The sequence below is a fragment of the Medicago truncatula genome, chromosome 6 (assembly GCF_003473485.1).
Source record: "Medicago truncatula cultivar Jemalong A17 chromosome 6, MtrunA17r5.0-ANR, whole genome shotgun sequence".
NCBI lineage: Eukaryota > Viridiplantae > Streptophyta > Magnoliopsida > Fabales > Fabaceae > Medicago > Medicago truncatula.
The window spans coordinates 27,120,997-27,137,596 of record NC_053047.1 but is presented as its reverse complement, the minus strand read 5'-3'; the positions used below and the strand labels follow the sequence as shown (position 1 = coordinate 27,137,596).

The 16,600-nt window shown below is 32.4% G+C and overlaps 1 protein-coding gene across 1 annotated transcript; it reads right to left on the bottom strand.

The window, feature by feature from the left end:
* Positions 1–362: 362 nt before the first annotated feature.
* Positions 363–1,417, bottom strand: LOC25497267 (dehydration-responsive element-binding protein 1E). Its single transcript, XM_013597135.3, has one exon. It carries the CDS (start codon positions 1,298–1,300, stop codon positions 608–610), a length of 693 nt encoding a protein of 230 aa, XP_013452589.1. The 5' UTR covers positions 1,301–1,417; the 3' UTR covers positions 363–607.
* Between the last annotated feature and the right edge of the window lie 15,183 nt (positions 1,418–16,600).

The window sequence follows — 16,600 nt, the reverse complement described above, 5'->3', positions numbered from 1 at the left end:
AAATATCATTGATAGTATCTTGTATGTTTGCAAAGTGTGCTATAAATTGTAACTTTTTCAAAGAGTGGTGATATATTGACAACCATTTCTGACAATTTTGTTGACAACTTTTATTTTCTCTTTTTTCATTGGTCCAAAACAATAGAGAGAAAAAGGAAGAGAGAGAATAAGAATATAATGTGAGTATGAGAGAGAAAGTTGTCAAAAAGTTATAATAAAGTGGTTGTAGAAATATCATTTCTCTTTTCAAAATTACAATAACTCGCCATGATTCTGACATACCAATCACGAAACCAAACATTCACATCACCTGTTTAAGGAAAAATGAAATCTTGTGAGTATAGTGAACTGTCATTGCAATATTAAAAAAGGGATGCACTTTATACCCGATTAGTTAGATTCACAGAAAAGCTACAAAAAAAATACAAAATCTTTATCAATTTCCATCTATAGTATTATCCGTACCACTACTAAAAATGGTCCAGTACAAACAATTTTCTATTCTGCAATCCAAAAATAAAAGTAAACTCACATAAAAAAAATTAATAAAACTTGAAAGTAAGCCAAACAAATCAAATTGAAGAAACATATAAAAATAACAAAAAAATCAAACTGAAAAACTCCATAGTGACACCTCATCATCTTGAAAATCTCCATGATCAATATGTTCAAACTCATGCCCCAAGCTATGTGTAGGGGACATTAGAGCCATATTCCTCAATGACTCAGGAATGTTCAACTCTTCCTCTTCTTCTTCTTCCTCTTCCATACTAAACATAAGCTGCTCCTCTGCGGCGGCTGCAGCTACAGCATTGTCATTGTCATCAGTCGTTAAAGTCTTGTCTGGTCTGAAAGCCTCGGCAGCTTCTGCAGCCGTCTTTTGTATATCTCTTGTCTCTGTAGTGGCAGGAATAGGAAGCCGCGAGGCAGAGTCAGCAAAATTAAGACAGGCGTTGCGACCTCTTAATGCCAATGCCGCGACATCATGTGCTCGTGCTGCCATCTCGGCCGTTGGAAAAGTCCCTAGCCAAATCTTAGTCTTCTTGTTAGGCTCCCTCATTTCACACACCCATTTATCTAAGTTCCTCCTCCTCACACCCCTGTACACCGGGTGGCGTGTCTCCTTGAACTTCTTCCTCCCTGCACGCTTCTTCGGGGTAGTTGAAGCTAACCGGACCTCGTCGTTGGTAACAAACATCCCACGAGAGACCTCTAAATTTGGAAGTGATATTGTGTGTGAGGAAGATGAAGGTTTTGAGGAAGAGGGATGTGAAGAGGAAGGGTTGTTAGATGGAAACATTGTATATATTGCAAAGAGTGGAAAAAGCTTGAATTGAAGTGAAGATTGAAGTGTTGTATATATAGGGAAACATGGTTGAAGGAGGAATGAGGTAATGTAACCGTGAGAGTATTTGTGAGTGTGTGTGAGTGAGTTTGGATATTTTATACGTGTAATGAGACAGCTGCTTTGCCTAGTAGGAGGCTTTGTGATTGGTTATGTTTGAAAAAGTGAAAGGTAAAGTGATTATGAAAGAGACATATATAGAAAAAGTGTGGGTATTTGTAGAGGGAAACCCCACTAGGCTGAAAAAAGTGTAATGATGTTATCAAAATATCTTCGTAAGATACTAAATTATGTTTTTTTTTCCTCAGACAGAAACGACCAAATAAGGTAATTAAAGCACACATATAAATGTTCTGTTTTTAGCTCTTTTATTCATGGTCAAAAAAGCTCTTTGCTACTTTTATAATTATTTTTTGGTTTTTGATAAGTGAAGTAAAATTGTGTACCAAAATGATTATATATTTTTTTAGATCTTCTATATGCAGAATCTTTAATACATCACACGGTCTTTTTTTTTAGATGACTATGTTGAAAATAGTCAATTTTCAGATATGTCGAACATTTAATATGTATAATATTCAAAGTTTAAATTTGAATATTGATTCATCACGTTGTTGGTGTTTAACGGCCAACATTAAAGTCAATATGTACTTTTTAAACAAGTCAAAATAATTTATTTTTTAATTACAAACTAAATATATATTGATCACACATGTTTCCTTCAAAAAAAAAATTTATATTAATCACACATGTTGTACTATATAAAAAAGTAATTAACGTATTTAATGTACTATTTTATGAATCATCATGGAATCTTGTTCGAAATTGGCTTGGATTCTATTTAGTTGATCCTTCGGTTATTTCGGATCAGTTTATACAGTTTGGTAATTTATTAGGATTTTCACATGCTAGGCGCTTTCTAATGCTTATTTGGAAGGAAAAGAATAGTAGAATCTTTTAGAGTAAAGAAAGTTCTATTTCACAGCTTTTGGAGAAAATCAAGTTAATTTTTTTTTTTTTGTAGACTAAGGTTAATTTTGCTAATTTTAATTATCAATATTATAGTTGGTGGTTTAACCCTCTTATGAGTTTGGGTATGGACTAAGCTTAAGTTTTTGTTGGTTAACATCTTTAAGATACACTTGTAAGTTATACTCTCTTGTGGATACATTTTGTGCTGAGGAGATTGTCTTTTGTTCTTTTTTTGGTGGTAGCTGGAGTTTGAACTCCGAACCTTACATATATTATGCATTGTATATATCAACTGAGATAAGCTCACAATAACCGTCTTTTGTCCTTTATTAACATTATCAAAGTAACTTAAAATATGAAAATTTAAACTAAAGATGCACACACACATAAATGACAATTTAATAAAATATAGACACATTTATAACAAAATTTATTATTTCAACAACTTTTTTTAATATTATTATTTTTGTAAAATAATTACGATCTTTGTCCCATATTAAATGATACAATTGACTCTGTCACATTTATCAATGTATATTTTTTATTTTTAATATCTTTAATTTTTTGTATTAGAAAAATTTAATATTTTAAAAAATTTCATCGAGGTAAATTCAATAACATCTTATTAGTGTGTTTGGTTTGCAAAACAGTAAATACTGGATATAACAGTACAAGACAGAACAACACAACAGAAGGCAGAACTGTACATGACAGTTTTTTATGGCATTGAATAATTTTTTGTTTTATACAATTTTGGGGGGACGAAATGCTATTTTGGATTTTTAAATAACTTGTACGTGAGACAAAAATTTGTGTTGTGGTTTAATGAATAACAAAAATATGAGTTTTTATCCTATTCCTTGCATCCAGTTTATCATGTACCTAAAACAATTTTACAAATCAAACACTGAACAACTGAAGTTGTTCTGTCATATCCTTCATTTTTTAGCAAATCAAACGTACCCTATATGATATTATTCATTCTTGTATATTAATAGAAAAAGATAATCAAAAATATGTTAGATTAATATTGCATTTTATCAAATAAGTTATCTATTGTAAGACGAGGGAGCTTATGAAAAGAGACCAAAGGGTTATGTTATGGATGAAAAACTTTCAAACCAATGTCAACTCAAAAAGTACAATAGAATTGTGTGGTTACTAGGAAGAGCAGCTAACTCACTCACTCCAATTATTACAAAACTGAGTTGACTCGTTAATGTCCCTTTTCTCAAGCTTGATACGCGTGTAGGGAAAGCGATGCTTGAATTATGCATAGGTTTCTCTTACAGCCACATGTTAGTAGAACTCAATTTTTGTGAAACTAAAACTGGCCACGCAAATATACACTTGGCTTAATTTCATACAACGTGGCCTCATACCCTAACCCCACCTGCTTATTTTTGCTATATTAAGAATGAAAAAGACATATACTCAAGCATATACATAATTACACCCATACCATAAATGTTTGCTTGCATTAAAAAATGCATTGATATAAAAGAATCTTAATTTGGTGGTGTAGACTTGGAATTATATGTTTTGAATGAAAACCATGAAAGACACCTTAATAAATCACTAACCGGAGTATATTTTACTTTTGGTCAAAAACATGCTATATTTCATCATGTATCTTTTAAACACGTGATCATGAGTTGAATCTTCAACTCTTGAGTATGAAAAGTCTATCTTGTGTGTTTCATTTTTTCGATCATATTTATAGGTATATGTACTATGATATTATAAGTTATTAATATTAGAGCAATTTTTATCTAGTCATAAATTCAAATCAAAAATATTTAGTTTAGGATTTGGGAGTGTGCTCCTCCTTGAAGTCTGTGGTTCGATTCTCCCAATTGTCAATTTAGTAGTGAAGAAATATTTTGGTAGTGATCAATGTATAATATCTATTTGAATGAATGAATATCGTTTATTTATAAACTAAAAAACGAAAATTTGTTTTTTTAATGTAAGTTAATATATTATATGTACTAAATAATTCAAATAGATATATTATTTTGATTTCTTTATGCTATTTTAAATAAGTAATATCTTTATTTATAAGCAATTTTATATTTAATCAATCAAACAAAATTATTTAATTTACATTAAAATTCAATAAATTTAGTGATGGGTTTGTTTTGGACAAGAACTTTAGTATTGTTACTATGTGAGGAAATCACTAACACTCGCGGAACGTTGATTAGTGTGCTGTGGACCCACCTTTCTTAGTACATCGACTGAAAAAGGAAAAGCTACATGGAACCCACATGTTATTTTAATAATTATAAATTCACCTTCTTTGACAAAAATAAACGACATTCATTCATTCAAATTAATAAAGTACATCGATACAATACAAATTCAATTTTGCTAAAAACAAAAATGATGAATATGTGAACAAACTCACAGTATCCATGTTAAGCATAAAACGGCAAAGTACCTATGCCTACAAATATGATTAATATGACTATATTCAAGTCTCCGGAATACTCATGTCTCCGGATCTGCAACATTGACGACGTCAAAGTCATTGTCATTTATTGGATCAGCATTTGCTCAAAGCTAATCTTTCAACCTGAATCAAATAAACACCGCACTAAGACGGGAAATCAAACACACTGCACAAAGACGGGAAATCAAAACAAACAGAGTTCTTCAGAGACGACGAAATTACAAACACAAACGAAAGAAAACAGAAAATATGTGAAATCACTTATTCAATTATTGTAGAAGGAAAAACGACTCGGAAGATGACCCAAAAATCACCCCTCTGACAAGGAGAAGAAGAAGAAAAAAGGAGTGACGACTATGGTTTGAGAAAGAGAGAAGTGAGATGTTGGTGGACACAAAATGGACATTTATAAATTCACCTCTTAAAATGTAAGTTTAATTAAATATTGAGTCCCTTTTTTTTTTTTTTTTTTTGCCCTGTTACATTGTAACACTATAAAAAAAAAATTGAATATTTAGTCTCTTCATTTAATTCCTTTTTACAAATTGGTTTCATAACTATTAAATTTTTCAATTTGGTCTTTTATATTTGTTTTTGTCGGTCAATATACTCCTATTTTGTTAATCTTAACCCCCTTAAAAAGGAGACCGTGGATAAAATAGATCTATCAAATTTAACGATGTATCACAAATACTTAATTTATTTTACTTGTCTTCATCTTCTCCCTTCATCTTGATCTACATATGACCTTCATCATCTTCATGAAAACCTCAATTTTTTTCTTTCAAAATTTCAACACTTCAACTTCAACCAAAAAACTACATAATCAAACCCTTAATTCTAACATTAACTCCACCACCATCATCTAATTCATAATCAAAACTAACACTCATTTGTCAAATTCATCACCTTCAACCACTAATTCAGCTCCTCTTTAAACAAAAACTCAATTCAAAACTAACATCCATTTTGGTTGATTATGAGTTAGATTTCCCCTCTATTAGAGACCCTATTTCTGTGTAGTGTGAAGCTAAGAGGGTTAATCTTAGTTTTCCCCTCTCTGAAGTGGGAAATTAACACCTATTTTTGTTGACCTTGGATAAGAGGAACGTAGTTTGAGTTTTCCTCACTTTCTCTTCATTCGGGTCCTTAATATGAGGCCATGAATTAGTAAATTTGAGTTACCGTTTACCTCAACCCATATGTTATTAGGTGGTGTTAATTTTTATTAAAAAGTTAATCAATATTTACTAACTTCCCGGCAGGCGCCAAAAACTTGATGTGTGAAATCCACAAGTACACGGTTCTATCAAAGTAGTAAAAATATCGTTCTGCAGGGAGTTATTGTAATTATTGATTTTCTTTTCAATTGTGATTAGCTCAAAAGTTCAGTTTTTAAAAGTTTAGCAAATTTGGTGTTTATAAAATAATAAAAAGCGTATCGGGATTATTGGTTCATCATAATGACAAATCACTCACAATCCAAACTTATATCTAAATCTTATGTTAAATCCGTTTCTAAAGACAAGTTTCTCTAATGTATTTCAAGGTTCCTCTCGGAATCCATGAGTATGTTTCAATAATAATCACGCCTATTCTCATGGTTGATTGTTATTGAAAATCATTAAGAACAAAACTTTTAAGGTCTCAAGGTTTACTAGACTATTTTCATGTTTCGTAAACCTTGTCTAATCTCACTTGTTCCAATACTAACCTTCTTCTTTCGATTCTTCAATTAGTATTTGAAATATGAATTAAGAACGGTGAGATTAGATTAGAAAATAAATTTACATAAAATTAGGGTTCTAGGCTTGGTTTGATAGGAATTAGGTCATTAGACTCATCCAACAATCCCAAGACAAAGAAATCTACTTACTCATGTTCATCGTAGACAAAGAGGTTAAAGAGATGGAGAAGAAAGACATGAAAGTAAACGGCTAAAAGTAAAAGTGCAGAATTATAAAGAACAAGAAAAATAAAGAACTTTGATTCAAAGAAACAATTGTCACAAAGAATTCCCAAGATTCAAAGATGAGTAAGCAAGTCAGATGGCTCTTTATTTATAGCCCAAGGAGCAGCCAAAACCCTAGAAAAGACATTAGAATGTGTTACAAGGCAACCCATGAGCTTTTATGTTAAAAATATGACTAAACAAGCATTAGGCCATCACGCACGGTCTTGCTTGCAAGGCACATGATCGTGCAAGCTTCAAAGCAAAGTGTTATACCCTGTTTTTGGACCTAAAAATACTGGGCCCAATTTCATTTCAACTCTGTCAATTATCAGATTTCAACTGTACAGTTCAAATTGTCTCTGCCTCGCAGTATTTTCAATCACAATTTTACCTATGTTTTTCTTGCATAAAACCTTTCGAAATGTCTTTACTTGTCTTGTAAGTCATTCAAAAGTGTCTCTGAATTATTGCATTGCTTTTTCTACAGTTTATTTCAAAATTTGCAAAAAGTCATACAGAAGGGTATTTTGGTCATTTCCTGCAGTGGGACCCATTTTCATCCTTGTGACTGTCTCTGAGTCTTTTTTCAGATTGTTTTTTAACCTTTCATCAGTAAACCTTGTTAAATTCATTTCAAACTTGCATCTGAGTCAGTGTCAAGTCAATTTGAATATGTTTAGGTCATTTTTAGCCCTAGGGGCATTTTGGTCATTTCACACAAAATTTTGGCATAGAGAGGTTACTTTGAAGTACCTCATTTAAGCCATTGGTTCGTTTTAGTCCGTTTTGTCAATTTTATTTTTGTTTCGCTTTACGTTTTGTCAGGTTACCAATTTTATTTCAATTTTATTTTTATTTTGCATTTTGGTCCTCGAAGAGGCCCAAAATTGCATTTCAGTCCAGATGCTTTCCAATTTGCATTTCAGTCCAGAATTCTTTCTATTTTGCATTTTTTAGTCCTTTTTGTTATTTTCATTTTAGTCCTTTAATTTTTCAATTTTGCAGAAAAGGGCTCAAAGTGTCAAACTTGCGTTTTTTTCAGTTAGAGTCCAGATGTCACAATTCTATTGGTCCAAGATCACACATGTCAGCTATAAAAGGTGTACAGTGCCACACAGACCCATTAATCACACGCCAACTCATAAACACAAATCCATTTTTCTCTCTCTGAGCAATTGAATCAAAACAGAAAAATCTCAGAATTTCTCAAGAATACCAAGATCACAAAAACCCTAACCGTTTTCCAGAAAACCAAAATCATCAAAATTCGTTGGATTTTCCATTGATTCTCAGAGATTCCTAAGGAATCATCATCATTGAATCATCTTCTTCGCAATTCAAGGCACGAATTCACTGCAGAAGCAGTAAACTCCAGCACCGATCACGAAGAAGATTCGAAGAGAAGAAGAGGAAAAGAAGCAGGTTTGAAACCGGCGAAGAAGATGAAGAAACAGAACCGGTGAATCACCGATTTATTTTCGGTCCAAAGAACAAGCAGAAGAATCAAAAATCATCAAGAACAGAATCAAGTTTTCCAAAGATTTTCTCTATCAAAAGTTTCAACCAAAACTCAGGTAAAACTCAGAATTTCTCTTTAAAAAATAATATCATAGTTTAAACCTGCAAAATCACGTGAATAAACAGAAAAAATTTTCCAGAATCACAAAGAAAACTATAACCGTAAACACAAAACCTAGATCCATAAGGATCCAAGTTTTGAAAGCAAGAACAAGCACCAGAGAAGTAATAAACGACGAAACGATGTAGATCCTTAAAGATCTAAACGTTTTCTTTCAAAAATAAAAAAAAATCAGTTTCAAAACCGTACGAAGTTTTTTCAGATCTACGTCGTTTCAAGCTGTGTTTGAAAAAACCTTTGCTGGATTCGTGTTTAGGGTTAAAGGACGAATCCAGAGATGTAAAAATCTTTGAATTCTGGAAAGTTAGGTCACCGGAAGTTCATAGGCTCGCCGGAGAAGATGAAGTTTCCGGCGGACCTTCAAGGTCTCCGCCGTAGCTTCATCCTCACCGGCGGTGAGTTTTTAGAGAGAGGCGAGAGAAGAGAGAAGTTTAGAGAGAGAAAGAGATGAAAGAAATGAACTGGACCGGTGTCCATGTCCTTATATAGACGCCTGAACCGGTCTGGTTCATTTTGTCTTCATCTTGGACCGTAGGATCTAGGGTTTTTCATTTGAATGGCTGTGATGCTTTGTTTCCGTATGCTTGATCCGTGTTACCATGCGCTGCTTGCTTTGAACCGTCAGATCTAGGTCTGGATCAATCTAACGCCCCTGAGGCCTTTGGATGATCCAGGTCCAGTGGGTTTTGGGTTGGGCTTAAGTTTCTTTCTACGTTTTTGTTTTTTTTGCTATTTGCACTGCTTTCCTTGCTATCTGAACCTGTTGCTTGCTCACATTTTTTTTACAAAAAAATTCCTAAAAATCCTAGTTGTTTCTTGATATATTTTTGGTATTTCTATGGTGTTTTGCATGTAAAAAAAAATGGTAAAATGGCATGAATTAATTTCCATGTGTTTTTACATTTTTGGTATTATTTTGGTTATGTTTTTGTTCTTGACACTTTGATATGTGACATGAATAAATGATACCCAATCTTGTGATGAATATGCCTCTGGTCATGTGTTTTTTTGCTGTTTTTGGATATGATTTTGTAAATTTCTTGTTTTGCAAGCAACAAGTGTTTGTCTTAAGGAATAAAGTGTCAAATTTCTCTATGAATTTGGTGTGATACTTTGCTTGCATGTGTCTCTATTAATTTCATGTCATGGCTTGAAACAAAATCTCTTACAAAATTGCCATGATGTGATAATATGAGTCACAAGCACCTTTAGGTATCATATCAATTTTTTTTAGGTTTTTACCACTTTATTACTTCCTTTTTGCCATTCTTATGCTTTCCTTTTTATTTATTTCCTACTATTTCGTGCTTTATGATTACTAACCATTTCATCTCATGTGACATACATTTCATAGCATTCCACTATCTCCTCCACTTTCTTTAGCTTAGCATTTATTTTTGCAAGTTTTAATTCATTTGGTGGTGTAATTTGTTATCATTGGTTTGTAGCTTGGCAAAGGGGCCATAGAATGTATTTAGGCAATTTTTGTAATATGGACCATGGACACTATGACGCACCGGCACGCACACACTCACCCTAGATGTATGCCTAGGATTGCATGGTTAGATGAATGCTTAGGTTTAAACACTTAGAGAAAATCCAATTTTTTCCAAAAATATGCAAACAAGTTCACTTCAAATATTTTTTTCATAAAAATGGAGTCAAAACTCCAACAATTTTTCCCTTTTATTTTCTTAATCAAATTCTCAAATAAACCTAAATCATTAAGACTTTTTTTGCAAAATCACTAAACAAACCCTCACTTTTTCATACTCTAATGCTCATGAAGCCTCTCAATCCCCTTCTTCAAAATCATTTTCAAATTTAAAATCAAGCAATTAAAACAAAAAAAACAACAAGTCTTTTTAGCAAGAACTACGCCGGTTTTGATACCGTAAAACGGTACGTAGGCAAGGGACTTTAACCCCTCCAAGCCGAAATAAAATCAAATTCTACTTCTTCTCACCCCCATTCTTAACTAATCACACCTTCATTTTTCACAAGTAGGCAATAAAAATAAAGCGTAGAAATGAACTTAGGAGAACGGTTCTTATGGAATACCATAATCGCTCCGGGTGCTTAACACCTTCCCGTAGTGAAAACGACCCCCGAATCTAGAACTTTTTAAGGGTTTTTCTCCTTTTACCCTTCCCAAGAAAAAAGAGAGATATCAACGGTCAAAAGGTTCAAGTCCAATTAATGGCTTGGCACCCAAAAACCATGATAACACAAAGCAGCTTTAACTTGGAATTGTTATCGCGCACGATCTGTGCGCAGCTCTCGTGAATTTGTTAAATTCTTGGCATGGTTCAGCTGGAAGGGGTGCACGGTCAATGCAATAGGCACGCACGACCGTGCGCAACATAATGGTCAGAATTTCCCATCTTTTCTCCTATCCAACAAGCTCCAATCATTCATCATCCTTTAATTGTGCCTAAACCATGCTTCTTGATCACTTTATATACTCAAAGACATGATCTTGCATCCTTTGTGATCCTGAGATTAAAGAAAACAACTTGTTGTAAAATAGCTCTAAAAACAAGCTAAAGTAAACACTTAAAAACTACTTATTATTGACTTATCATTTACCTCAACCCAACTTGTTGAAATGATGATTTTTTTAAGGAAAAAAATTTCATTTTTTAAGAACATTATGAAGGTCATATTAAGATGAAGAGGAAGGAAGAAGATGAAGAAAAGTAAAATAAATTAGGTGTTGGTGATGGATGACAGGTTATCTTACGTTATTCTTAGCATGTTTTTCAATTGTTTTTAGTAGGTTTTACCAGCAAAACATAGGAGTATTAGATCAATTGCCTATGATTTCGGGACATTTGTAATGTTTTCTATATTTGAGTCTGTATTTCTGTTCTTCCTAAAACATAGCAAATTTAGGATGTTTTTGATGTAATTCACGAAGAAATCATGCAAATCCGCAAAGTAAAGACATCCTAAGATTTATGTGGTCCTTAGGAAGATGAAGAAGGAAGATTCAAGAGGCATCATAAGACTTTAAGAAGGTAGGAATTCTGTTCCCAAGTTCCAAGAAAACTTACATAGAAGCAAACACCTAAAAAGACGAAGAAACAGGCATTTCGACATCCGGGAGTTATACACATGGGCCTCGATCATGGTTTATGTGCCCCGAACATGATGTCTTGCTGAAAATGTCACAATTTCATGTCATTTTTACCCTTGAAGCTCGCTTTTTAGCCCAAGTTAAGGTGAAAACTTTCCCTATAAATACCGTCTTCCTCATTCATAATTTCTCGTTCAGAACTTTCCCTATGATGAACCTCTATTTTATTTGTTGGATATTTATTTAATTTAAAGTCTTTATTCAATTATTTTATGTTCGTTATTTAATTTTACTGTTATGCGTAAGATTTGTCTCATCTGAAGCATAACCCTAGTTTAGGCACTTAAGTAGTGACATCGTCTAATATATATCTAGGAAATAATTAATTATTAACTAGGAGAAACAAACCGAAAGCGAGTATCCCCTGATAGTAAGTACTTAGGAGGTGACATAACTAATATTGAGTAACATCTGCTGAAATCAAGAAGTAAGTAGTTAATAATTAAGGAAACTATCACTCCACGACTTAATTGAGCCTAGTAACTCCATTATTTCCTTTAGTAAGGTAGACGCTGATTAGACTGCCTGTTTGTAGAACTACTAAGAGAGAGAGTGTGTTATGTACTTATAAGATTCATAGATGAGAGAACCTTCATGAACACCGCCCATCATATCTTTGGAAATCTAGGAACTCTACCCCAAGTTTATGTTTCAAATACGCCTGAGTGACATAAAGCCCACATCTAAGGATCATAGTGTGATCAGTAGGTACAACTCAACAAGTGAAGGGATAGACCTAAATCGACTGAGATATTAAAGACTCCACACGTAATGATCTCCGTGCAATCAGAAGGTGCATCTTGACAACTGATTAGGTTATCACATCTCACGAACTCATCACTTAAATAGCCCTTACATGAATTAACTTGAATAAGACTTGACTGTTATGTAAATCCAAAAAATAAATAGAGCGGATTCAAAGAAGCCTAACCACTGCTTACTTTTATGCAACCAAAACATGTAACTTGCTCTGTTGCAAACAAATAAAAATTGCAATCTCTAACCCTCAACTCTTTTATTTTATTTTATTGTTCAAAAATAATTAACGATAATTGTTTGGACGAAACGACAATCCCTATGGATACGATACTCTACTTATCACTTTATTACTTGGTAAACGATTTGGTACAATACAATTAGGGTTGGGAATAGGCCAGGCTTTGATAGGCCTGAGCCTGGCCTATGGCCTTTCATAGGCCTATTTTTTTGGCCTGGCCTGAAAGCGTATTTACAGGCTTACTTACTATTAAAGTCATTAAACATTCCATTTTATCTACTTTTAAATAGGCTTAATAGGCCTCAAAGTCTATTTTAGTGTAAGACTTGTCTATCACTACTATAAGGCCTTAAAAGCCTATTTCACTATAAAGCTTTAAAGCCTATTTAAAAAGTCCACTATGAAGCCTAACATGCATAAACAGGCCGGCCTATTAGGCTTCATAGGCTTTTTTGATAGCCTAAGCCTGACCTATTTACTTAAATAGGCTTTTTAAAAAGCCTAAGCCTAGCCTTTTTAATAAACAGGCCAGGCCATAGGTCCATGTAGGCCGGCCTGGCCTATTCCCAACCCTAAATACAATAGTCAACATCCTCCGGATTGTAAAAAACAACACCTTGAGTTGATATGCAATACAGGTTAACGTCGGGTCTGTTTGGTAAGCCCATTAAATGAGCTTATAGCTTATAAGCTTGTTTGACAAAAAAAGCTCTGTTTGGTAATGCTCTCTTACCACGAGCTTATAGCTTATTTCACGAGCTTATAAGCTATTTTTCAGAAGCTATTTCAAGTAGCTTCTGAGCTTATAGCTTTTTATCTTTTGTTCCATTTTTACCCTTATTATTTTAACTAAAAGTCAAATTTACCCTTTATCATTTATTATACTTAAAAACAAAACGACGTATGCTTCTCTTTAACATTTACAATTTCTGTGCAACAACGCTAGTGACATATGATTTTCCTAAAAAAAATGACCTATGATTTTTATAGGTATACATATAGATTACGTATTTTCCCGTCAACTTTTTTTTTTTTTTTTTTTTTTTTTACGTATTTTATGTTTCTGGTGCTATTCTTTTAACACTTATTTCTTTTATCATTTTTAATCCTATTGATAGAGATTACGTATTTTATGTTTTTGTTGCTATTCTTTTAAAACTTATTTTGTTTTATCATTTTTAATCCTATTGATAGATTATTTTTTACTTTGTCTATAAAATAAAATTTTATAATTTATTCATTAATAAGGTATACAAACTGAATGAAATAAAAAAATAAAAAATTTTAAAAAAAATTATATTGATTAGAATAATAAATTTAAATGACTAAATTAAGAAATTTCAAATACTTAAATTTTAATATATAAGTTTTATTATAAATTAAAAATACCCTTTTATGTCATTTTACATTTATCAGCTAGTCGAACCGCTAATTTCACCAAACACTTCAATTAGCTTATCAGCTATCCGCTATTTTTACCAAACAGAGCCGACCTAAACGAGACACTAGGTGTTGATTTATATGACGAACAAAAAGGTGCGCTAGAGAGCGGGGGGGGGGGGGGGGGGGGGGGGGGGGGGGGGGGGGGGTTGAGTAGTGTTTTTCGATTTTCACAAAATTATGTGAAAACGTGAATAGAAAACTCATGACTTATCAGATTCCTGCACAACAATGATAACAATTTTAAAACAATGAGTAATAATTAAGATTCAAGGTTGAATTGAGAGGTTCAAATATTGAATAAGGTTGAATTGAGAGGTTCAAATATTGAATATTATTAAACACATCAAATATCAATATTCAAGTGTTCAAATTTCAAAACTCCACAAGCTCAACCAAATCTAATTTCAATAAGCCACACTAACACTAATGGACACAAAGTATATGCATTAATGATTCGAAACTCAATTGAAGCTAAATTGTGATAAAATTGAATTCGAAAAGAATCTTAATTCAAGTAATTAAGATTTGGTCAAGTGTTATAAAAGTAATCACAATCAAATCAAATGGTTTGAAACACAAAATTAATATACGATTAATAATGCGAAACTCTAAAAGGATAGGGAAGAGAAGAACACCAGAATTTATAGTGGTTCCCTCTTTCATCCTTGGTTTGGGGTACCCCGTTCTTCTTGATGGAAAACACATATATCAAGAACTTCCAATATTGTTGAAAAATGTTCGCAAATTGTTATTGAGATTAACCTCGTAACAATCCGGACTAAATTTAAGGAGAGAATATTGCAACCGACAAGGAGCCTAACATTGGATCAACCATGATAAATAGGGAGCCTCACCCCTATGTATGATTATTCCACTTTATCACACTTATACTAACCAAGTTTGTTTACTACCTGCTAGTCCCTTGTCTGACTTGAGCATGAGAGTGTCTTTTGCAGGCACCCTGCCCCGTCCTACATGATTTGGAGAAGAATCATGAGAAGCAACATATGACCGGTCATGGAGTATCCAATGACTAGTGAAAATGAACTATGCTAATCTTCTTCAAAGATATTAATAATATAGAAAATATAATATAAATTCTTATATTTTTTAATTATATATCTAAACAATATATTAAATATAACTTAAATTATTTTATTTTTAATGACACTGACAATTTAACATTTTTATAGTTAAATTTGGTTAGGGTTTACTTGAAATAATGATAAATTAAACCCAATTTTTTATAGAGTTATCTATCTCTTTTCTATATTACTATTAATTATTTATTATCACATTCAATCGATTTCCATTTGTATCCAATAAATAGTCTATGTTTTAACCAATAAAATAATTTTAAAGTTGTATCAAATATTGAAATTGACAAAAACGATGAGTGTCTCATTTGATATATTTATTTTTGCACTAAATAATTTGAGATAATTTTGACAAAACAATAGTTTATACTGCTAAAAAAATTTGAAATATAAATAATAAAAGAACTAAAATAAAAATACTTTAAAAATAGGAGTGAAGAACCAAATTGGTTCATGTAAATTTTCTTGCGGTCTAATTAAATCCTAACAAGAAATAATTACAAACTAATCCCAAAATTGGGAATAAGTTAGGCTCTATGGTATTTTATTTGTTAATGATTAAATAGCGTCATGAGAAAATTATAAGGGACCAAATTGGATTTCACTCTAAAAATAATATAAATCTAACTAGTTCTCCATTTTTTACTGAATAGTTGCTTTTACTTCTTTCTCGTCATTTTCCATTAAAGCAAACACGTGGTTTCTGATATAATTTATTCTCCCACTCGTTTTCTTTAAAGCAAACGCGGTGTTATAAGATAATTTATTCTTCCTTCCACTCGTGTTCTTTAAAGCAAACGCGGTGTATTTAGATAATTTTCTCTTCCATTTATTTTCTCTTAAATCAAATACGCTATTCCCGAGATAATTTATTCTTCTTTCCACTCGTTTTCTTTGAAGCAAACACGGTTTCCACTTTTTGTCACTCATACTTCTTTCGAGTTGGTTTCTCTAAAAACAAACACGCGGTTTATGAGATAATTTTATTATATTCTTTCCACTCGTTTTCTTTTCCAGTGCGTTATGTTCTATGCTCCACCAGTTTTCACTTTTTCTTCCATTATTATTACAAACTAGAATTTTTTCTACGAATAGCCTATTGATTTATTTCCTTCAGTCTTCCTTCTTCAAAATTTAAAATCATTATTTTCCCCCCCTAAAAACAATCCTTATTTTTATTTATTTATAGAAAATATACTATTTATTTTTTGAACAAGCCAAAATAGATATATTAACAAAAAAAATAGTTTTGTTCCCTAGCATAAGGAGTGTCTAAAGAAGCAAAATAAAGTTACACCAATCAGTCCTGAGGAACAGAGTTACATTTGTAAAATAAAAACATCAGTCAATCCCCAAACAAACAAGAGGATGTTGTCATTACATATGGTAACAAAAAGGGAATCACATATATTTAGCTCTCAAACACCGAAGAGATGTAATTTTAACCTTTTCTAGGAGCTGCATGGTTGTGTTGGCTTTATTAGCAAAGAGTCTATGGTTCCTTTCATTTCAGAGAACCCAAATATAACAAAGCCAAATCAAATGTAAGAATGACCGTC

Bases quoted from the DNA above. Each gene is read 5' to 3' on its own strand.
- LOC25497267 (XM_013597135.3), bottom strand. From the start codon at position 1,300: ATGTTTCCATCTAACAACCCTTCCTCTTCACATCCCTCTTCCTCAAAA.